Here is a 24,579-nt window from a genome sequence, read left to right on the forward strand (position 1 = left end):
GGAGTTCTTATGGTTTGGGCAACCGAAAAAAAGATGCATCTTATTGATATAGGTAGTACCAAACAATTCTTACAAGCCTTCCTTCAACCATGCAGTCCCATACCTACACAACTTCAGGATCATTCTCACTTCGATGTGATTCGGTTTTTGCCTAGAAGATGCTAGGAGCCGGACCACTCCCAGCCCTCATCAACCTCGAGCGTTACATGCCCACCAAGCAGAGGAATTACATGTCCACCAGCTTCCACTTAGTTCTTCCCTGAACCACATTTTACAGGGAGAGGTCTGCTCTGAAGGTGAGAAAAACACAAGAAGGGGGGTTGAATTGTGTTGGATTTTCTAGTTTTCTTTTTCTGAGTGTTGTGATTTGATCAAAATTTGTTGAGTACATATTCTGATACAGAGTCTGAGTGCAGCAGAAGACAGAACACAGATAAAAGACACACACTCACATAGAGAGAGAGAGAGAGAGAGAGAGAGAGAGAGAGAGAGAGAGAGAGAGAGAGAGAGAGAGAGAGAGAGAGAGAGAGAGAGAGAGAGAGAGAGAGAGAGAGAGAGAGGGGACACAAGCAATTTATACTGGTTTCTCCCACAACAAGGGAGTAGAGTACCCTTGCACTTCCAAAGGATTTCACTATAATTGCTCAAGGACTCTTCCAAGAGACTTCCCATTGGTCAGGCACATAATAATTTATATCTATGTGAAAACTTGATAACTCCTTATCAATGATCCGTGAGATATGATCATCAATCTACTCACATAATAATCTCTATGGTTTAATGATGATCCACTTCATGCTAAATCTTGATTACAAATTTTTTAAGAATAATATTCTTGTGTTTAATGACGTCTCTCGATTAAATCACACTTAATATTCCATTTAAACGAACTAACTATTCCAAGGACTTTATTATTTCAAATATAAACATAATAAAGAAATTTATTTATTTAATAAATAAATATTCGATACAAGTATCATATTCTCATAAATAGTTGGCCTTTCGGACTTACACCAACACCTTCCGCCTCGTGCTGATGATATTCGAGAAGTTTTATTCTTTCCCAACACTTGAACCTATGATACTAGAGGTTTATGCTTTCCTCGACACAGTGGTAAGTATGTCGAATTTTATCCAAAAGTAAAACACTGAATCCATAGGGACCATGGTTAACTCGATTTAAGTTTGTAAAACAAATTTTCTGAACAAATGTTTATAAAGGTGTTTTAGTGACGTAAAGCAAATTAAAGTGAAAGAAAATAGATAAAGTTATGATGGGATTGAATTTCAATAATCAATTGTGTCTTTTTTATGCTTCATATATAACTACATGTATCCCTCACAATACGTCTCCTGCTAAGTTTAACGATGCAAGATCTATAGAAAGAACCGACTTCTTGTGCAACTGTGGCAAAATAGACGATAGTTTTTATGGCATAAGCTCAGATGGTTATACATGAATATATATCTACCCACTATCTCTAGGGTGATAGCCAGGGGCGGATCTGAACAAGATATGGTGTGGCAAGTGCAACACCAGCTCGGCCCAATTTTTTTATTTTTAATTTTTTTTTGATCGGTTCGTTGTATATTTTTACTCATATATTAAAACAGACACTTAATTTTTTTTTTATGTTTATACATGTGTCTATATTTATACTCATATTAATACGGGGACATATTTTTATTTTTGTAATTTATACATGTGTCTATATTTTTACTCATATATTAATAACATGACTTTTTATTTTAATTAATATATGTGTCTATATTTTAATTTATATATTATTAACGTGGACCAATTTTTTTTTAATTTATACACATGTATATATTTTTACTCATATTTAATACTGAATTTTTTTTTTGTAGAATTTGTACATATATCAATACATATATCTTTTTTTATTAAATTTCTATGCAATTGCGACTTGTTTAAAAAAAAAGAGTGCAACGCGCTCACCCGTCCGTATGCACGGGTATCCTGCTAGAGCACTTGATTCATCTCTTGTAACTTATATAGAAAGAGATGTTCTGAGAACAATTAGCAATGATACTTTAGTTCATTTTCAACAAATGGAAATTAGATTATTTTATTTGTGATTTTTGTTACTACAACTATTTTTAATATAACTTCTTATCAAATTTAGTATTATTTTGACAAAACATTAAGAACATATTTAAACTAAAGATTATATTAAATGCATAAATATATACAACCAGCAATATTAAGAGTACTACATAGATTCCTAACTATTTACATCGAATAACAACACAAAAGAGTGTTTAGTTACTCATAAGATGCATAAATAACACAAGAGAGTTGATAGATGTGGAGGAATCATCCACAAGCTTGTCTCCAAGCTTTAATTGCCCTCCAATGGTGACCTCAACTCTATTCCATCTGCCATATATGCAGGGTTGAAGTTCGAACCCCGGGTTTCTTGTCATTAGACTTCTTGACCGAAAACATATTCCTATCATTGTTGCATCTGTTGAAAGAGATTTTTCTGAATTGAAATGGTTAGCATTTTATTTACGATCTACTATATCACAAAACATACTAATACTATTGCTTTGATTTCTATTGAAAAATAATTTTTTAAAGAACTTTGATTATGAAAAACCAATAATGATTTTGAAACAAAAAGTACAAAGAGAATGATACTTAAATAGTTACAAAGGCATTCATTTATTACTTCGCCATGGACACTCAAAGGACCATGGACCGCAAAAGCAGTCACCTACTAATTTGCAGAGACTTAATTAGTTAATAAATCTACATGCATATAGTATATGTAACTGCACATCTTATAAGGGCAGGGATAAGGTCTACATCTAATTCAAGTTTGTGATTTGAAAATGAATAGGGCTCTAGGGTTGAAGAAAGGACCATGGTCCCCAAAAGAAGACAAGAAGCTTATAGCATATGTTACTCAACATGGCCATAGAAACTGGCATTCTTTGCCCTCCAGAGCAGGTAACATTACAGCATAGCTTGCTATATATAAAATATCCATCTTCAATTATGAGTAAATATCTATACTCTATACTATATATACGTATAATATATTATTAACCAGGAATCTTGAGTTTATATATAGGTCTTAAAAGATGTGGAAAGAGTTGCAGACTGAGGTGGATTAACTACCTGAATCCTGATATAAAACGAGGAAACTTCAGCTCAGAGGAAGATCACACTATTATTCAGCTTCATGCACTTCTCGGGAACAAGTGAGATATTCTTTTGGATCTTTCTTCATATTCTCTATTTGGAAATCTTTGTATATTAACCTATTTACATGGAAACTGCACTTGTTTTATTTTGTTTCTATGAAGTTATAACAAGAGAGACATATAATTTTGAAGCACAGTGATTTACCAAAAACTCTAAAACTTTGAGAGAATACAAACGATAAAAGAAACCCTACTCCCAATGAGACAAGGTCACATAAGATATTGTATCACATGTTTTATTTTTTTTTGAAAAAGCAAAATAATGGGTTATTAAGAAGAAAAAACAAGAGAATTCCGACCAAAATACAAAGTTATCAGTCAAAAAAGAAGAATAAGGTATTCCAACACAAATACAAAGTTACGAAGAACTTGATACAATGATACTAACACCGGACACAACACAGATAATAATGTGAGAAAGTTGAATAATTAAATGTAACAACATCTATTGGTTTGTGTCGCAAGTTAGCTTTACATAAGAAGTCTCTGTGCTATTTCTCCGATCTTAAGTATAAGATAAAATTGAGTCAAAAAAGGTTAATGAATTAGATCCAAATGCATCAACTTTCTTTGATATTTAGGATCAGAGATAGCACTTACAAGCAAATTAAAGTAGGGAAGGAAAATCAGAAACCAGATACTGACATTATATGTTCCATTTTTTTCTTTCTAATTTTATGTCATCTATAAAATCACATACAAGAAGTAAAGAATATTATTATTCACTATTCATATATTAGAACACTTGAATGACATGTTATGTTATTATTCACTATTCTTATATTAAGACTTGGCTGTCCTTGTGAGCTCAGCTCAGTTGGTATGGACAATGCATAATATATGTAAGGTCCGGGGTTCAAACCAACCCCGGCACCACCAAAAAATATTAAGACTTGACTAAGATAAAACAGAATAGTGATTTTTGTCTAGTACTTGTTGAGATTTAATTTTTGATAAAGAGTAATGTTCATGGATATGAACAATATGCACTTCACAGATGGTCCACAATAGCAGCTCTCCTGCCAAGGAGAACAGATAATGAAATAAAGAATCATTGGAACACTAACATCAAGAAAAGACTTATCAGAATGGGGATAGATCCCACCACTCACAAACCAAAATCTAACAACAACAACAAGGACAATGTCAATACTGCTATCAAACACGTGGCTCAATGGGAGAATGTTAGATTAGAAGCTGAAGCAAGATCATCAATGTTAGGAAAAACTCAAACTCAACCTTTACTATCTTCATCAAGTTCATCAAAGTTATCACTAACCAAACACAACAATGCAATGTATAACTTGTGTGCCATCATGCTTGCAAATAATGATGACTCTTTTTCTTCAACATCCACATTGAGCTTTCCTAATGAGCTTCCTTGTCTTACCAATGAATTGAAGTTTGTAGAAGGCTTAGGATCATATGAGAGTGTTAGTATTAATAATATCATGGAAACTATTGCTCAAGATGATGTTTATGTGTCAAAATTGCAAGGTGGTGATGATCTAATGGTGGCATTGGATGCATTTGGAGATTCCTTCAATGGTGACACTTTCATGGACTTCAATGGAAATGGAATGTGCAATTTTGATGCTAGCTTGGCATTTTTTGAGTAATTAATAATCTTCCTATACGTAGGCACGTGCTCTTTTGTATTCTCCACTTTAGTGAATTCTTAGTATTTTTCTATGGAAATTGTTAAGCAGTGCCCGGGAACTGCTTAGTGCCCGGGTACTGGTTAAGGAAGTAAATATATAGTAGCTTTTGTATTAGAAGTTGTGTAATCAATTTCTCAAAAGTCAAAAAAATGTTACTTTTAATTCAAATTTTCCTTTTTTGGATTTCTTAACAAGTGCTCCAGAGGCACCAGTTAACAAAACCCTTTTTCTTTGTCAAAAAAAAAAAAAAACAAGACCCTTTTTCTATTGTGATTTAAGGAAGTTAATTCTTAGTATTCTTACTCGTTATAATTATTGATCTTTCATCTCTCTCTCAAAAATCATTTGATAGTAGATGTTATGGTTTCTTTATAATTACAATGAAATTAATGATTTAATTGATATCCGTTTGATTGAAACAATGAAAAATAAATATGTAACTCTAATTAAATCAACATCCATCAATTAACCCTTTTAATTAACTATAAAGATGAAAAAGAGTCATGTTTTTTTTTTCTTAGATGAAGTGGTAATCCAATGAAATTAAACTCACAAACAACTGTGAGGTCCCGGGTTCGAACCCAGACCACGACGTTCTGCCTTGCAATTTCAGCATTTTGTCAGTTGAACTAGGACTTCTAGACAGAGTCATGTTTCTTTTTTATTAATAATATCATATGTCGGCCATTGTGTAAATTTCTAATAGGTTTTTTTTAGACTATCTTTAAAACGGGTGATAATTTACCTATCAACCATTAAAAATGAATAATTAATAGGGATTAGGTAGTTTGTGGATACCACTTAAAAATATTTATATCACTAAAGTTTATTGGTTGGGTAAACTAACCACTATTCACAGGAAAAAAAAAACTAACCACTATTCTTTCATGTGTAACCTTGGCGTTAGCGTAGTTTTAAGCTAGTCCACACCGATTCACATTAAATCTAAAAAACAACGTACAAACCATGAAGGGCATCGAAGTAGCATATCTATCTATCTATCTATATATCTATATCAATATATCTTATCTTTTAAATCTAAGCTTGCATTGTTCTTATGCATGTAATATCGTGATGTGACATTCTACAAAAAGTTTTCTCCCTCTCTTAAAACCTTACAACTCTCCCCTATTTCAATTAAGGAAAATTATAGATAGACCACTCTTTTGTGTACACCCCTCTATACACCCTTCCACGTGGCTTGACTTTTATTAATTTTTTTTTCTGTCTTTCTCACATGCTCTCTCTCTCTCAAAGAACTCTCTCTCTTTCCAATAACACAAAACAGAGTTCATCCCTTTCTCCATCAACAACCGCCGCAATTCATCCATCTCGATCTCCTTCGACAGCCGCGTCTACTTCCGACAACAGTCACCGTCGGCTCACACTCACACTCACTGTCCCGTCAACAACCGCCATTCAAGAGACATCTCCTTCCTGTAATCGTTGCCGGCACCGCCGCTTCTCCCATCGCCAACGCAGCTGATTCTCCCATCACTGGCGCCGATGCACTTCTCTGCCGCCATCAATTTTTGAATAAAGTCAGATCTGAAATTTTGTTCGACAAGGAAAAGAACGAAGATAAAGGAAAAAAAAAACCCTTTTTAGAGAATTCCAGATACAACAATAGAAGCTTGAATCATTGCAAAAACTCAAAAATAATCGATTCAATAATGTTATAACATTTCAATTTTTATTCTTCTTGTTATTAAAATTTTATCAATGAACGTAACACCACTATTTGCTATTTGATGCTTATTTTGACACTTTTGTTTTTGATAATTTTTTCCAGTGTTAGACAGTTTCTGTGGTGGTTGGTTTGAATCCGTAAGATTGTAGAAAAAATATTTGTTTTTGATACTTTGTAGTAGTGATTTGTGAAATTGAAATTTGAGATGAACAAGACACAATTTGTGGGAAGAAACAAGGAACTTGAAGGGACAACATAGATGATTTTTGTAGAGTTTACAATCAGCTAGTTTATCACGCATTCACGCCTAAAGACGGACAAGTTCTAATCTATGAAAAAATAATGGTGACGCATTTGTAAAAATGTGGTTATACAGACCATATATTTGGCTAGTTTATCTTTCCCAGGTGTAAATAATATCGTTTTAGGCGAATCGAACGCATGATCTCATTTGATCACTGCACTAAAATCCTTTCCGACCATAAATAACCTGTTTTACAATCGGCAAGTTTATCACGCCTCAGGACGGACAAGTTCTAGTTTATGAAAAAATAGTGGTCACGCATGTGTAAAAATGTGGTCATACAGACCATATATTTGGCTAGTTTATATTTCCCAGATGTAATTAATTTCGTTTTAGGCGAATCGAACGCATAATCTCACTTGATCACTGCATTAAAAGCATTTCCAACCATAAATAACCTGTTTTACAATCGGCAAGTTTATCACGCCTAAGGACGGACAAGTTCTAATTTATGAAAAAATAGTGGTCACGCATGTGTAAAAATGTGGTTATACAGACCATATATTTGGCTAGTTATCTTTCCCAGGAGTAAATAATATCGTTTTAGGCAAAATATATATATGCGAAGATTTCCCCAATTTCCAACGAAGACAACCACCGCAACGACCGCCGTCCACCATTAAACATGTAATAAAATGTTGTTGAAGGTCCTACGTCTTTTCCACATTCAGGTACTCCATCTCACACACTAATTTCTTCGGATTCGATCTTCAAAAATGATGGTTCTATTTTGCAGATTTGGTATCTTATATGCTAATGAATATGAACAATTTGACTAGAGTAAAATTCTTGAACAATTAACTTTCCAGAATCTTTTGGTTTGTATTCCTCCTAATCCATTTTTTAGAAATTTGTGAAACCACAATGTAAAACCAAGAGACACTGTGGTTGATGAAATTACTCGAACGTCAGTCACTCGTGTTTGTTCACCTTTGCCGTCTTTGTTTTTGTCTTCATCGGCTTTGAAAACACTCTCCTTTGCCGTCTTTGTTTTTGACATCAGTGACAGTTATGGAGTTCCGATTGACATTTAAGGAGGTCATTTTCCGGTAGGGTGGCTGGATCCGCGGCGAAGCTCAAGACACGGTACTTAAAACCTTGGTCGATCAGTCATTCAATCCTTCCCTCTTGATTGAGACAGGGTTGAACAAAAATGAAAAAAAGATTGTTTTGTTTTGGGTTTGATGTTGAAAATCTTGTTGCTGGTTATCTGTTTGTGTTTTGGGAGGACAGAGGAGACAAGGAGAGAGGCCAGAATGAAATGAAGAAGAAGCATCGCTGGCGTCGTCGCTGGAAATAGAAGAGAAATAGGACGTTATCGTCACTAAAAACGGAAGAGGAAAAAGACGGCGTCGGAAACGGAATAGGAAGAGGCGGGGAACGACGTCGTCACCGGAAACATCGCCGGAAACAGAAGCGTGGTGGGCGGCGACGCTGGTTGTTTGGATCTGTACAAATCATAAAGCCAAATAAAGAATGGGTGATAAAGTAAGGGTGAAGGAAGAGAGGAGAAATGTGTGTGGGTCCCACTTGCCACTTGTTGCATTTTTGTGTGGGTGTGTAGGGGTGGATGCCACGTGGAGGTGTACACCAATCACTACTCATCAATTAAATGTCTAACCACTCTTGAAACTTTGCAACCCTCCACTTTATCAATTTAATACATCCTTGAAAAAGGCGTCACACTCTCTCTTAACTAAACTTATAAAACACTTATCCCACTTTTCATTTTCTTTGTATGATTATACTACCTCCGTCCCTAATTATAAGACCCTTTTGAGAATTTTTTTTGTCCCTTTTTATAAGACCCTTTTGCTATTTCCAACTACATTAATTATTTCTTTACATACATGCCCCTATTTATTATACATCTTTTTCTTCAATCAGCAATAAATAACATGTTGAAAACATAAACCAACTCTCTCTCTTAAAGGATAAAATTGTAAAAACAATAGTAATTACAAACATATTTAATACAAATATCCACTATCTTAATTCCCGTTATTTTTTCAAAAGGGTCCTATAATTAGGGACGGAGGTAGTAGTTTGTTTTTATACGTTTAGAAAATTGTTTAGTGATGGATTAATTGTATAATAATAATCTATTGTAAGTTAGTCGCCGGTTTAGTTAAGGATTGCTGTAAATATATTCCTATTCCATTGTTGTTATGATGCTATTTATTGTCTACTAGTTAATTTTATTAAGCATAGCTAATTAATTTTTTAAGGATAATTTTTTATTCATTATGGCAACAATTCATTACTTAAATTGTATAATTCAAAACAAGCAACCTATGAGCAACTAAACCTCTTGATTAAGGTTCCATGATGAACCCTTCTTATTTGTTGGATTTTATTAATAAAGTTTTCATGTAGTTTATGTTTTTATTGTGCTCAATTTAAATTAGATTATGCCTATTCATAATGTTTTTTTTCAATTGGTTAATTTAATTGTAATCTTGAAGAATGATCCGTAGGATAAAAGTAGGCACTGATAACCCGAAATTATATAAGTTCCATTGGCTTTTCTAATTAACACTTCTTATATAGATGTTAGTAAGTTCAAGTTTGAATGTCGGCCGTTTAAATACTCTCTTCTTTGGATTACTGCCATACATAACTTAGGTTAGTCCGACACATAGTTGTTTTGAGAAGCTTCGTGAGAGTTTTATCCGGTTTTTTCAATAAATCATAAGTAGCACTCATAACTGTTTATTTGAACCACAAACCTACTCTTGCATTTGGCAGGGTAATTCAACCCTGCAATTCTATTCAAATTTACTTAACTTTCACTCTTTAAAATAAGTTTTATTAATTACTAAGTTGACCGACAATTCCTGTGGAGAACGATAAACTTACGACTTTATTGCTTGTTACGATTTGGTGTACTTGCCAATTTCGTCCATCTAAGTTTTTGGCACCTTTGTCGGGATTATTGATATTTCGACAAGGTAATCGGTGAAATTTATTTTAATAATTAGGATTAGTTCTAGGTAAGTTTTTCTTTTTAATTGTTTTTAATTTTTCAGATTTTGTCTTTTAATGCATTATAGGTAGCGATTTTTAGAAATTAATAATTGGAAATTTGTTTAGTTTGTTTTATCATTTTAGGAAGTGATCTTACCTGATCAGAAGGTGACTGTCGGTGCTTTGAATGCGGTGGTTTAAATGGTGGTTGAATGCTTCAAGAATGCTTCTTGGAACGGCGCGGGGGTGTGTACCTGCAGACACTCACGCTTAAGTCAGTAGAGATCAGAGAATGTGGTTTAGAGAGAGGATAGATTCTACCTTGGGGACTGTTATGAGTCCCCTATATATAGAGGTGGGTGGTTGCAGAGCCGTTGTAATGGCACACGTGTGTCTGGTGGTTACGAAATCGTGGGAAGTGTAACCGCCGGAGAGAGATTCACGGGAACGTGGGAAGAAACGTTGCAGTTCGTTTGAACTGGTCTCATTTGCTCCGTGCACCCCCCTCGCGGGGATGGGGTGTGTTGCGAGTAATATGACCAAATGCAGTATTTGGGCTTGGATTGGATTGGGCCTAGGGTTTGATCGACCGGTCCAGAATAGGAAGCATATCTTTTTAGATTAGATTAAAATTATCTTTTCAAAAATAACAAAAATATTTTTTCTGTTTTATTTTAGGCTAGTATCTAGGATATATTTAAATTTTATTTTTAGTTGTTATATTTTTATTCCCTATACTTCTTAGGGGTATCATCATCCACAGTAGGGGTGGGCATCGGGCGGGTTTGGGCGGGTTCGGGTGCAAACCCCTCACCCAGATGAACCCGCGGGTGTAGAGTACATACCCTTTTCTACCCAAAAATTGGACTCGGGTTGGACGGGTTCGGGTGAATCGGGTTGCGGGTTCGACATTTGGGTTAATACGGGTTGGGTCAATTACTGGGTCATTCAAAATGGTATGGGCAAACGAATTTTGCTGCAATTTTTTTTACTACTTCAAAATGAGCCATTTTTTATCATCTGTATACTGAGCCATTTAGAAATTTATGGCTCAATCAATTTTGCAGGTTTAATTTTTCTCATTGAGCCATTTTTATGTTTATTTTACTTATGTTGTCATAAACTTATTAAAGTTTATTAAAGTTTTTCCTTTAAAAAGCTTGTTAAATGCGGATGTTAAATGCTAATGATGTCCTTTAATAACTTACATATTCCTAGTTAAAAACTAAATACAGTCCTCTTGAAAATAATAACAATAATAGTGAACTGGATAGATGATAACAAGTCCTTTTTTTTTAAAGGAATAAGTCCTCTTTTATATAATTTGGTTCATAGCATCACAGCAAGAATATTTATAACCTGTTAAAAAAATAAAGAAAACATACATTAGTAACTAACAAATCAAAGCCATAAAATATGACAGAATAGCAAACTAAAATAAAAGACAACTATCAAAACAGAGAGTAAATATAGAATAAATCAAATACAAAGTTACAACAAAAATACTAAATCAATATTACTCTAAAAGAGTTAAAAAAAAACTACCTTTATCTTTTTGGACATATCATCATATGTTTAAGCATGTTGTTAGTTCGATGGCTAGAACTATTTGACATAAAAGAAGTGAAACAGAAGTTACAAAAGGCAGCATCTTTTTTCTTTGTAAAATGTCTCCAAGCCATTGAAGGATGTCTAGCATCTTTTTTCTTCTTTAGATTTTGCACTAACTCAGCATGTTCAGGTCCTTGGCTATGTACTAACTCAGGAACCTCAACTTCTTGTGTTCTAGCAACTTGAATTGGAATTTGAGGAAAATGATTCACACTAGTGGTACCACTTTCCATGTGTCTAAAAAAACAAAATAAATAACAGACCATTAGGATAAGAAATAAACAAATAAACAATGAATTCAAAGGAAGAAGTATAAGCATCAACAAAATATGCATAAACTCAACAAACATAAGTATTAACAAGTTAGAAGCTATGTGCATCAAAAACATGGATAAACTCAACAAAATATGCATCAAAAACATGGATAAACTCAACAAAATATGCATCAAAAACATGGATAAACTCAACAAACATAAGCATCAACAAGTTAGAAGCCATAGCAATTAATAATAAACTCAACAAAATATGCATCAAACCAAACCAATTACTAAAAAGATTAGTAAGGACAAAAACAGAAAGTGGAATGGAGTAAATATTACAGAAAAAGATTAATATAAATAGCAAGGAAAAGATTAACAAATTATGTTTCACATAACATAATTGAAAGAACACCACTAAATTTTTTAGTGTAAATATGTCCTTTAAAATGATTTTGAGAGCGGCATGAAAATGAGGACTCAGGCATCAAAAAGGCAACACATCACGTGAAAGTGTTTGTAAAATTTTGTTGTGTTAATTTCATTTCATATTCAGCTCTCAAAATCATATTACAGAAGCATCATCTACCTACCCCACCCTTACAAAATGATTACTATAACATTAACCAAAACAGCAATTAAAAGCCAATGGTTGAGCACACAGTTGAACCGATGCATCATGAAACAACAACAAAAGTAAAAACAGTAGATCTTACCTTTAAATTTGAAGCATATGCAGAGCAGACCAGAGGTGTGAATCATGAAACAAAAACAAAAGCAAATAGTCAGAAACAATAAATCAAAGGTTATAAAAATACAAACATAAAAATACAAACATAAAAAACAGCAGATCTTACCTTTAAATTTGAAGCATATGCAGAGCATGGATGTGAATCATGAAACAAAAACAAAAGCACGTGGTCAGAAACTCATAAACCCTAAATAAAAATAAAAAATTACAAAGATTAAAAACAAAATATCTAACCTTTAGATCTGAAGCATATGCAGAGCAGAGACGTGATTCATGAAACAAAAAATAAAAATAGTCACTCACACTCATAAATCGAACAAAAATAAGAAAAAATGACAAACATTAAAAAGACAAAATCTAACCTTTGATTTGAGCGTAGTAAACGACGGCGATTTAGGGTTCTACGGTGGTGTTAGTGACTGAGAGTGAGAGAGATTCAGAATCGGCCTCCACTTTTTTTTGCGTGTCTTGACAGAGAAAGGCGTGAAACAAAGGGAATCAAGTTGGAAAGTGGTGATTCATGTTGGTAGGAGGATTTGATGGTGAGGTTGCGGTGGTTAGAAGCGGCGGCGGCACTAGGGTTTGAAGAGGAAGGTGAAGAGAAGAGTGTGAGGCGTGGGTGAATTTTTTTTAGAACAAATGAAATGAATGAGTAAAATGACGTGAGGCGTGTGAAGATGTAGGGTTAGTGGAGTAGGTAAAACAAAGTCATTTTACTAATTTAATTTAATACGGGCGGGTTCGGGTACCCGCGGGTGAAGGTCCATCACCCGCCTCAGCCCATGTATACCCTTGTGAACCCGCATTTATGACCCGTTTGACCCGCGAACCCGCTTTAACCCACTCAGCTCGGGTTTTTTTCCCGGTTTTTTTCGGGTTGGGCCGGGTCGCGGGTCCTTGTCCAGCCCTAATCCACAGACTAGGCACCATCAATGTTAAGGCAAAATAAAAACATGACTGGTATGTATATGCGTGCGGTAGGAAAATTTCCTCTAAACTAAATTAAAAATAAAGTATTTTATACTTCATTAATGTTATTGGAGAGAAAAAATAGAGATTAAAATAAGAAAAAAAATAATAAATAATTGAGGGTGTAAAACGACTTATAATTTGCTACATGTTAGCCACACTCTAAAGCCATATGAAAATTGACAAAACTATTTTAGTATACTTTTCATCAATCTTGCTACATGCTTTCAATTACTCAATTCAAAGGGAACAATCACTTCTACTTTTTATCCTAGTAATTTTAAAGAGTGACTCTGTAACAATAGACATATAGGAATCTCATGCATTTATCAAGTCATAAGCTCCTTTAAATATTCTCCTGCCTCATCTATCATAAGCTTAATCTGTCTATTAAGAACAAAAACTAAAAATCTAAAGGTTATAACCACAAATAAAAGGTTATGTTGATTGTTCATAGATAGACTATGAAGCACGGATACGGACAAGGACACCGGACACGACACGGACACTGACACGCCGACACAGCTAATAATTTGAAAAAAAAATCACATAATTCATTGTAATTATAAGGACACGACACGTGTCCGACACTGGAACACGCCTAATCTGAAGAGTGTCCGTGCTTCACAGTAGATAGACATCTATTATTTTCTTTCGAATAGCCTCGGTAAAAGGTTATGGATATAGAAAACTACCTCTTCCGACAACAACAAAAATCAGAGCTCAAATCTGCAAAACTGCACACAAATATGAGATTATGCCAACTATAAAAATGAGTAAATAAAGGTTTTCCAGCAACAAAATTAGGTTTTTCAGCCATTGCAAAAATCCACTTTCCAGAATAAAAAATCAGAAGTACCATTTTGAGAGTAACGATGGTGAAGAAGTGGGTTGAGATCGGATGAAGTTGATCCTATTTATATAGGCAAAGCAACATAAAGGAGAGATTGGATGAGGTTTGCGTGTCTTCACTTGTTTGCTAGCATAGAAACCCAAAATACACATGCATCTCCTCCTTTCTACACATTAAAAGTTCTGAATAAAAATTTAAAGTTTAAATAATTAATTAATCAACAAATCAAATAATTAAAAAATAAATAAAAATACAATTAAGGAAATAATTCTACTAATAGTAACTTTTAAAATAGCAAGACTCTAAAAATTTGACAAATGGTAAACTTGCTAAAGAACTACTCCCTCCGTCTCTAAATTACAGTCGTTTAAGGTTTGAGCACAATTATTAAGGAAATGATTAATTGTGTTGATTTCAATGATAAAATTAATATCATTTATTAAAATACCCTTATTAATTGTAGTTAGTGGAGTAGTTAAGTTGGATGAAATTCAATAAATAAAGGTATAATAATGAAAATAAATAAATAAATGTTGCATTGGTATTCTAAAGTGACAATTATTTTTGAGAAAAAGAAAAAATGTTAAAGAGACAAATATTAAGAGACGTAGGGAGTATCTATTCTCTACGCATGTGACACCTGTTTTTTATTTTTTTTTATTTTAGAGAATGCAACACTTTGATATCACGAAAAAAAATATGGTTAATTCAGATAAATATATTATTAATGGGTTTTATTAACCAGTACCCTAAGGGCAATGGTTAAGGATATAAAAAATAAATAAAAAAATCATTAAAAACAACAACTTTTTGACTTTTATAAAGTTAAAAATTTCATTTTTCACCGAATTTCAATGCATAATTTTTATATTAATCTTCTTAACTAGTGCCCTTAGGGCACTAGTTAGCATTTCCCATTATTAATTTAGATCATATTAAAAATTATGAAGTAATGGTTAATCTTTTAATGGAATTTTTTTTAAGGAAATCTTTTAATGGAATTAACAACAATTTCGATTGTGAATTGAATTAACCATGTTTTTTATAGTGATTAATGAGCGGTCTTAGATGTAGAAAAAGATACGTGTTTTAATATCATCAATTTACAAGGTCACCATATGCCAAAACTTTAATTTATTATACTATTCAAAGGGGTGCAAGGGAGTAGAGTAGCTGCATGCATAATTGTATATGCTTAAGACATGTACGGTCACAATAACCATGTAATAGTAAGTTGGAAGAGAAATGTCTCTTTATAAGAAGAGAGCTATACGATGTAATAATTCTATTAATAAAGTGATAGATAAAGAAAGGCACCAGCGCAATCAATTTTAACTTACAACTCCAGTTAGACATGGCAACTGGGCGGGGCGGAGGCGGGTTTTAATATACCCGTCCCCGCCCCCATTTCACTGTACCCAGCCCCGTGCTCAAACCCGTTGGGGATAGAAATTTTACACCCAGACCTGTCCCCAACGGGGATGGGTTTCCCCGACCCCACCCCAGCCCCACCCGCGAAAATTGACGACAAAAAAAATTATTTTTTTCGCAAAAACAAAAAGACTAATAACAAAAGCTTCTAAAATCATTAGAGACCATAACATCACAGTAAAAAAATCTGTTAAGTGGCAAGATAATTAAAACAAAAGCTTCTATGTTAAGATTAAGAAAGGTATATGAGTAATATGACTATAAAAAATAAGGGTAAAAAAGTAATTTAAACAACAGGGCGGGGCGGGGGTGGGTGTGAGTATCCCTTGCCCCGACCCCGCCCCCGTAATAAAACTTTGGGTTTTCCCCGCACCCGCACCCAGACCCAATTAATTTGGCTTTTCCCCGTTAAAATCGGGGAAGGGGCAGGTGGGACCCGATGGGGGCGGGTTGTATTGCCATGTCTAACTCCAGTGCCCATGGACACCTACCATTTCAGCTGCTACCCCATCTTTATAAAGTGATAGATAAATAATGAAGGTTCTCCTAACGAGTATTGAGTATGTATCGTATCTTTGAACTACGATTTTAAATTGCAATTATGGTTATTGCTTATTTATATATTGCGGTCGATGTGATTCAAAATTACAATAGTTATGCCGTTGCAAAAACTTTAAAATCATTTCTATTTCGAACCCATGATTTTTTTCAATAAGCCAAGAGGTAGATGAGTCTAAATAACGTCCGATATCTCCATCTTCTTCTACTTATTCATAATATATTATTAAAAAATGGGAAAAAAGAAATATATACAAGAAGGGGGCAAAACCAAAATCCTAAAAAAAGCAAGAAAATGAAGGAAAAAAATGGCCCTAATAGAAAAGTGTGGGGGCATGGGTGGGTTGGGCAAAATCAAAACCCTAAAAAAGCAAGAAAGTGAAGAAAAAACAAGAAGAAATTAAGGGATGTTGTTTGCCTTTTAAGTACATTTTCAATTTTTTTAACTAAAGGACAGACGAGCATGGTCCGCTCTTTTTCTATTGTACTTCATTGTATATTTATTTGATCATACATTTTAATATAATTGATTTGTTTAATATCTCAGTTATTTAAATTTAACTTTTTTTCGATTTAAATCTTTATAAATTTGAATTTGAAAAAATATATAACGAAAGAAGTTCAATTAAAATAGGTAGTTAGTTTTTAGATTTTATACAATTATGGTTTATGTTTCAGTTTACTTTTAAAATTGAAAAAAAAGTTGAGTTAATAAGAATAATGAAAATGCCATCCCAAGATCCCTTATTCTCTATATCTAGTAAGATATATATAGATATATACCATATTTTGTTAAAAAAAAGAAGATATATAGTATATATTTATTTCATCATACAATGTGATACTAGAGCCACCTTTAAGCATGTGAGGTTTTAGCATTTTTACAGGTGAGAAAAACACAGAGGAAGAGGAAGAGGAGGAGGAAGAGGACGAGGAAGAGGAAGAGGAAGAGGAAGAGTAGGAGGAGGAGGAGGAGGAGGAGGACAAGGACGAGGAAGAGGAAGAGGAAGAGGAAGAAGAAGAGGAAGACGAGGAGCAGGAGGAGGAGGAGGAGCATGAGGAGGAGGAGGAGGAGGAGGAGAAGGAGGAGGAGGGGGAGGAGGAGGAAGGAGGAGAAGGAGGAGGAGGAGGAGGAGGAGGAGGAGGAGTAGCAGGAGGAGGAGGAGGCGAAACCACACTTTAAATTATGATGTGAAACAGAATAGAAAAAGTTAAGTTGGGATTGAATTTTAATAATTATTCCTCATATGTTACCTCTTAATCGATTGTATATTTTATAAGCTTCAGATATAACTCCACTTATCCCTCACTGTCCGTCTCCTGCTAAGGTTAACAACGCAAGATCTATGGAAACAACTGACTTCCTATGCAACTGTGGCAAAATAGCCAATTGTTTTTATCTCATAAACTCAGATAGTTATACATGAATATAGATCTATCTATTATCTCTAGGGTGATAACACATATACATAATTTAGATCGGGTCCATTAGATAGTTAGACTTACTAGGTTCAGACTAAATCAAAAGATCAATTGCGGAACATACATCACCGACAAAGCATTAAGAACAAATTTCAACTAAAAATTATATTGAATGCATAAATCATATCAACCATCCAGATTAAGAGTACTGCATAAATTCTTAGCTATTTACATCAAATCACAAGACAAAAGAGTGTTTAGTCATCCATGAGATGCATAACTAACACAAGATAGTTGATAGTTGTGGAGGAAGCATCAATAAGCTTGTTTCAAAGCTCTTCTAGTCTTCTAATGGTGCCCCCAACTCTCTACTTACTCTCTCCCTCTCTCTCTCTCTCTCTCTCTCTCTCTATATATATATATATATATATATATATATATATATATATATATATATATATATATATATATATAATATTGGTTTGGTTAATAATGGTTAGTTTCACATAAATGGCCTAGACATCTATTTATAGAGGTCTTGAAATCCTAAGTTTTCTAGGTAAAGTCAAGCTCGCCTAGCGAATCGAGATTTCTTCAAAGGATGGAAAAACTAGTTGTCTTCATATATTTTCTTGAACCATCTTAGTTTGCTTAGCAGACCAAATCTCCCTTACGGAACCACCTTTGGCTTTTTCTTCTGGAACTTTCTGTTTTGGCTCGTTTCACCATGCCAAGCTCGCCTAGCGAATTGTGCCTTCCACCATATGTCTTTATGATGTTCTAGCTTGTCTTCTAGAACTTGTGCTTTCTTTATTTTACTTTGTATTTTTGTAGTCATGCTCAGAACCTATAAAAATGTATGGTAAAAAGATGTAATAGCTTTAAGGCGCAGTTTACGAATATAAATAATATATATCATATTGGGGGGTTTTAAAGTGAATTACTTACAAAACAAGTCGATAAGTGCCATGGAAAATAATAGTAATTTGGCAATTATCAACTCTCCACAACTTAGAACTTCACTTGTCCTCAAACAAAAGTTCTCAAAAAGATATTTGATTGAATGCGAGAAATGATTCATAGAGTTTCTTAGTGAATCAATCAGTTTTAAAAGAACAAGTTATAATGCATGATTCAATGTGAATGAATGAAACAGAAATATTTTCTAGTTTGATATAACATCTTTTTTTTTAATCACATGTCATAAACAACGTAGATTTCTTCAAAAAAAAAATAAACAACGTAGATATCACCCGAAATTATAGTTCCCAATCTAATATTTCTAATATTAATTAAATATAATATACTAATAATTAATATAATATACTATTAATTAAATATATTAAATATATTAATCTAAAAGTAAATTGCAAGCTTCGTGAAAAAATAGCACATTTATAAAATATATTTTATTTCATTTATTTAGATTTGGCCCCCTCGTGAAAAAATTGCTAGCTTTGTTGTTGGCTCCATGGACATTGATATATGCAGGACTGAGGTTCAAACCCCAAATTCCACATACTTATAGTATGTAAGTCTTGTCACTTAACTACTTGACCCAAAAAAATATTCCTCGATTTTTCTGAATTGAAATCGTTAGCATTTTATTTGCGATCTATATCACAAAACATACTAATACTATTGCTTTGATTTCTATTGATTTTTTTTTCTAAAGAACCTTGAAACAAAAAATACACAGAGAATAATACTCAAAAAGTTACAAAGGCATCATTCATTACTTCACCTTGGACACTCAAAGTCTCAAGACGGGTTGTTGGGTATTTGAGTATTGGTCTCATTGTTGCTAAAATAAATACTCATGTATGATGTTGGATACGATGTTCCAACATCCTGACATGGTTCAGTGTGCCCTGTTTATGTGGCTTGGTCTACACAAGCTTTATCTTTTTAAGGAAACCACGCATTGTTTCTTGTTGGCCAAGTAACATGTTTTTGTCCAGAATCAACTGGGTGATTTGTTCCTAAAGTATAGACAATATTTTAGGAATCTTTGGTGGTGTGTTTGGTGATTCCTAAAAATGTTTCTACTTTTAAGGAGTTGCTATATTTGTTATTGATTTGTTATGTGGATCAGCTGGAGGATCTACATTGTTCTGAAGTCCAACAAGACTATTTAGCCCGTATTACTTCAGTATATATACAAGACTACAATTCATCATTCAAGCCGTCATATCAAGAATAGAGTTTTTAGGGTTTTGAGTCTTTGTTATTTTGTGAGCCTTTTCTTGTATCGCTTTGATGCATGATAAGTACTGGGTTTTAATGTTTGTTAATTGTGAGCTTTTCTTGTATCACCTTGATGCAAGCATATAACTGTTTTATTGAGTTGTAAGTTGTTGCTACTCCTAAGCTTTGAAGCACGGAGATAGTTTGTCTCTGAAGGTAACTTCACCATATTGAGTTGTAATCTGAGTCACAGGGGCTGTGATTGATTGAGGGAAGTGAGATGGGATCTCAGATATAGAAGTCCTAGGTTGAAGTCAAAATGGGTAGGTCCTAGATCTAGAGTTGTAAACTTGGAGTTTGCTGAGAACATAGAATAAGGACTACACTAGTGGATTTCCTTCCTGGCTTGGTAGCCTTCAGAGTAGGTGTGTTTGTCACCGAACCGGGTTAACAATTCACCTGTGTCATTTACTTTCTTGTCTTTTACGTTTGCATCTTTTGTTTAATTCTGCTAGCACGATGTTCTAAACATTACATTCAACATTCGTAATTTGTGTTTGGTGTTGGAACATCATATAGAACATCTGAAAGCTAACGTGCCAGAATTTCACGGGCTCTGCCGAAAAGCATTCACCTACTAATGTACAGAGACTTAATTAGTTAATAAATCTACATACATATAGTATAAGTAACTGCACATCGTATAAGGGCAAGCATAAGGTCTACATTTAATTCAAGTTTTGTGATTTGAAAATGAGTAGGGCTCTAGGGTTGAAGAAAGGACCATGGACGCCAAAAGAAGACAAGAAGCTTATAACATATGTTACTCAACATGGCCATAGAAACTGGCATTCTTTGCCCTCCAGAGCAGTAAGATTATAGTATAGCTTGCTATATTTAAAATATCCTTCTTGCATTCAGAGTAAATATCTATGCTCTTATACTATATATATAATATATTAACCAGTAATCTTGAGTTTATATATAGGTCTTAAAAGATGTGGAAAGAGTTGCAGACTGAGGTGGATTAACTACCTGAATCCTGATATAAAACGGGGAAACTTCAGCTCAGAAGAAGATGACACTATTATTCAGCTTCATGCACTTCTTGGGAACAAGTAAGCTATTCTTTTGGATCTTTCTTCATATTCTCTATTTGGAAATATTTATATATTAACCTATTTACATGGAGACTGCACTTGTTTTTTAATTTTTTTCTTGAATGGCAAATATATATTATATAACAAGGAAAAAACTACTACCAGAATACAAATAAAAATAAGAGTACTCAGGTCAAACACTTGTTTTATTTCTTTCTATGAAGTTATAACAAGCGAAACAGATAATCTTGAAGCACAGTGATTTACCAAACACTCTAAAACTTTGAGAGAATACAAACGGGAAGATAGTCTTACATGGACACAAGTAATTAGGCACAAAATTTAGACACACACATAAATCAAAAAAATTAAAAGATAAATAAAATAGTCACATCAATTAATATCACTTTAATCCTTTTGTTTTTAATGTTTTTAATTTCATGTGTGTGTCTAACATGTAATATTTAGCGTTGTGTCTAACTAAATATTTCTCATACACGGTAAAAGAAACCCTGCTCCCAATGAGACAAGGTCACATCAGATATTGTATCAAATGTTTTATTTTTTTTATAGAAAAATAAATGGGTTATTAAGAAGAAAAAACAAGAGAATTCCAACCAAAAATACAAAGTTACTAAGAAATTAATACAATGATACGAACACTGGGCATGACACCGACAATAATGTGAGAAATTTAAATAATTAATTAAATGTAACTGCATCTATTGGTTTGTCGCAGGTTAGCTTCACATTAGAAGTCTCTGTGTTATTTCTTCGATTTTAAATATAAGAAAAAATTGAGTCAACAAAAGTTGATGAATTAGATCCAAATGAATACATAAATAATAGTTACCGAAAGTTGATAAAGAGTACTTACTGAAATTTGTTAGGATTGTTAGGATAATAAAATGAGTACATAAATAATAGTTATAAAGGTATATATGCATGTAATGTTCATTCATGTGAATAATATGCACTTCACAGATGGTCCACAATAGCAGCTCTCCTGCCAAGGAGAACAGACAATGAAATAAAGAATCATTGGAACACTAACATCAAGAAAAGACTTATCAGAATGGGTATAGATCCCACCACTCACAAACCAATATCCAACAACTACAAGGAAAATGTTAATACTGCTATCAAACACGTGGCTCAATGGGAGAATGTTAGATTGGAAGCTGAAGCAAGATCATCAATGTTAGGAAAAACTCAAACTCAACCTTTACTATCTTCACCAAGTTCATCAAAGTTATCACTAACCAAACACAACAATGCAATGTATAACATGTGTGCTATCATGCTTGCAAATAATGATGACTCTTTTTCTCCTAATAATGAGCTTCCTTGTCTTACCAATGAGTTGAAGTTCGGAGAAGGCTTAGGATCACATGAGAGTATTAGTAATATTAATATCATGCAAACTATTGCTCAAGAGGATGTTTATGTGTCTAAATTGCAAGGTGATGATGATCTAATGGTGGCATTGGATGCATTTGGAGATTCCTTCAATGGTACTGACACTTTCATAGACTTCAATGGAAATGGCATTTTTTGAGTAATTAATAGTCTTCTTGTACGTATGCACGTGCTCTTATATATTCTCCACTTTAGTGAATTCTTAGACTTTTTTATTTTTATTTAAGGAAGTTAATTCTTAGTATTCTTACTCGTTACTCATCCTTATAATTAATGATCTTTCATATCTCTCTCTCAAAAATCATTTGACAGTAGATGTTAACGTTTCTTTATACTCCCTCCGTTTCGAATATATGTTGCATTTTTGTAATATGCACTATTTACTTGACTTACTTTTACCATACTTTTTAATAAACATATAAATATAAATGTTAGCATGCAAGATGTTGTTCCATTTGTTTCAATAAATATTTACAAAATACTAAATTTTTATAATTTTTTACTAGGGATAATTAAAGATATTAACAGTCAAAGTTGTGCATTGTCATGTGTGAAGTGATTAACTGCGACGTGTATTTTGAAACAGAGAGAGTAATTATGATAGTAATAATGACTTAATTGATATCCGTTTGATTAAAACAGCAAAAAAAAAATTTGTAACTCTAATTAAATCAACATTAGTCAATTAACCGTAAAGATGAAAGAGTCATATTTTTTATTTTTTTTTATAAATAATATCATATGTCACCATTGTGTAAATTTCTAATAGGTTTTTTCTAGACTACCTGGTGGTAATTTACATATCAGCCATCGAAAATGAACAATTTATTAGTAGGGTTATGGTAGTTTGTGGATACTAACAATATGTTTATATGACTATGTTTATTGGTTGGGTAAACTACCTACTATTCATTCATGGGAGTGTTAGCATAGTTTTAAGCCCGTTTGCACTGATTCACATTAAAACCAAAAATACAATGTACAAACCTTGAATGGATGGTGTATTTAATGGTGTTTTGATGTATGGGATGTGAGGGTTCTCTTTTAGATGTTCCGTTTATATACGATGTCTTTCACTTTGTTCTTTCTATTTTACCGGCTATGTACTTCTTGAAGAGAGACTACGTTATCACTAAATTTTGCCGTTCAAAAAAAAGTTACTCAGGGAACGAATTCGACACGTTGCGATGGGAAGTTAAACAAAGTTATAAGTGATTCCTGCCACTTGCTTTGCAATCATTTCATGAAACTTAATTTCCTTGACAGGGTGTTACACTGCTACGTACAAACGTTACAACCATGTACTAATTACTCATCTATCATATAGAAATTTGTCAACTACTATCTGAGTAAAAAAACGATTGATTTGTTTGAAGTTTTTTCTATTCATTTCTAAGAGGACCTCCATGTGTGAGTCATTATAAATAAACTTTTATTTCTCATGTGATTTATTTTTCTATAATAAGTGAAAATATTCACATAATATAACAAACCTTTTTATTTAGACACTCATGATTCTCAAATACGCATTCAACACCTTAAGTATGTGTTAAAGAATACACTTGATGGAATTGGGTTAAAAATACACTTTTTAACCTTAATTTTTACACAAATAATCTACTACATTTGAAAATTATATACTAGGGTACACTTGATGGAATTGGGTTAAAAATACACTTTTTAACCTTAATTTTTACACAAATAATCTACTACATTTGAAAATTATATACTATTAAACCCTAGTGTAATAGCCCGTTTTTCGTTAGAATTATTTTAATTATTTATTTTGTGTGTTTATATGTGTTTGTGTGCGATTATTTGTCTCTGTGTATATTTTATTCGGGATTAGTGGATTTTGGCTTAAGAAGGGTATTTTAGTCATTTTAGACTCAAAAGTATTTTGGTCATTTAGTGAGCAAGGGTAAATTAGTCATTTTGTTACAAGAGTTATTTTTAGTGTTTTAAGTGGGAATGATTATTTTTACTAAGGTACTAGTGAGTTGGGGTAATTATTTAAGAGACGGTAACTATTCATTATTTTGACGGATTAAGTGTGTAGTAACTTTGGTGAATTGGTTGGTAAGAATATTGAGCCCATTAAGACAACTAGTGACTAAGCCCATTTGTCTAGTGACTATATAAACACTAGTCTTGTGAGAAAATTA

General features: G+C 33.3%; 2 protein-coding genes and 1 long non-coding RNA gene across 6 annotated transcripts; 2 read left to right on the forward strand and 1 right to left on the reverse strand.

Annotated features, from left to right (window-relative positions):
• The first annotated feature begins 2,834 nt into the window (after positions 1-2,834).
• Positions 2,835-4,955, forward strand: LOC146921573 (transcription factor MYB16-like). The gene is made up of 3 exons (XM_085710779.1): positions 2,835-2,977; positions 3,102-3,231; positions 4,232-4,955. The coding sequence occupies exons 1-3, from the start codon at positions 2,860-2,862 to the stop codon at positions 4,851-4,853; spliced, it is 870 nt and encodes a 289-aa protein (XP_085566905.1). The 5' UTR covers positions 2,835-2,859; the 3' UTR covers positions 4,854-4,955.
• A 6,034-nt stretch (positions 4,956-10,989) lies between these two features.
• On the reverse strand, positions 10,990-13,120 carry LOC146921574 (uncharacterized). 4 transcript variants are annotated; one of them, XR_015012170.1, is made up of 3 exons: positions 12,838-13,120; positions 11,402-11,704; positions 10,990-11,215 (listed from the first exon to the last, which is right to left on the reverse strand). It is a non-coding gene; the product is annotated as an uncharacterized LOC146921574 (long non-coding RNA). The 4 variants fall into 4 exon arrangements; XR_015012171.1 differs by lacking the exon at positions 12,838-13,120 and adding an exon at positions 12,710-12,722; XR_015012168.1 differs by lacking the exon at positions 12,838-13,120 and adding an exon at positions 12,582-12,707.
• Positions 13,121-20,648: 7,528 nt separating this feature from the next.
• LOC146921575 (transcription factor MYB16-like) lies at positions 20,649-22,553 on the forward strand. Its single transcript, XM_085710780.1, has 3 exons — positions 20,649-20,776; positions 20,873-21,013; positions 21,980-22,553. Exons 1-3 carry the CDS (start codon positions 20,649-20,651, stop codon positions 22,551-22,553), a joined length of 843 nt encoding a protein of 280 aa, XP_085566906.1.
• Positions 22,554-24,579: the final 2,026 nt, after the last annotated feature.

Source organism: Medicago sativa, chromosome 5 (assembly GCF_051527215.1).
Source record: "Medicago sativa cultivar Bolivia chromosome 5, Bolivia_mono, whole genome shotgun sequence".
In the NCBI taxonomy this organism is placed as follows: domain Eukaryota; kingdom Viridiplantae; phylum Streptophyta; class Magnoliopsida; order Fabales; family Fabaceae; genus Medicago; species Medicago sativa.

Bases quoted from the DNA above. Each gene is read 5' to 3' on its own strand.
- LOC146921573 (XM_085710779.1), top strand. From the start codon at position 2,860: ATGAATAGGGCTCTAGGGTTGAAGAAAGGACCATGGTCCCCAAAAGAA. The intron at 2,978-3,101 runs GTAACATTACAG...GTTTATATATAG, and splicing joins TTCTTTGCCCTCCAGAGCAG to GTCTTAAAAGATGTGGAAAG. The intron at 3,232-4,231 runs GTGAGATATTCT...TGCACTTCACAG, and splicing joins CATGCACTTCTCGGGAACAA to ATGGTCCACAATAGCAGCTC.
- LOC146921575 (XM_085710780.1), top strand. From the start codon at position 20,649: ATGAGTAGGGCTCTAGGGTTGAAGAAAGGACCATGGACGCCAAAAGAA. The intron at 20,777-20,872 runs GTATAGCTTGCT...AGTAATCTTGAG, and splicing joins TCCAGAGCAGTAAGATTATA to TTTATATATAGGTCTTAAAA. The intron at 21,014-21,979 runs GTAAGCTATTCT...TGCACTTCACAG, and splicing joins CATGCACTTCTTGGGAACAA to ATGGTCCACAATAGCAGCTC.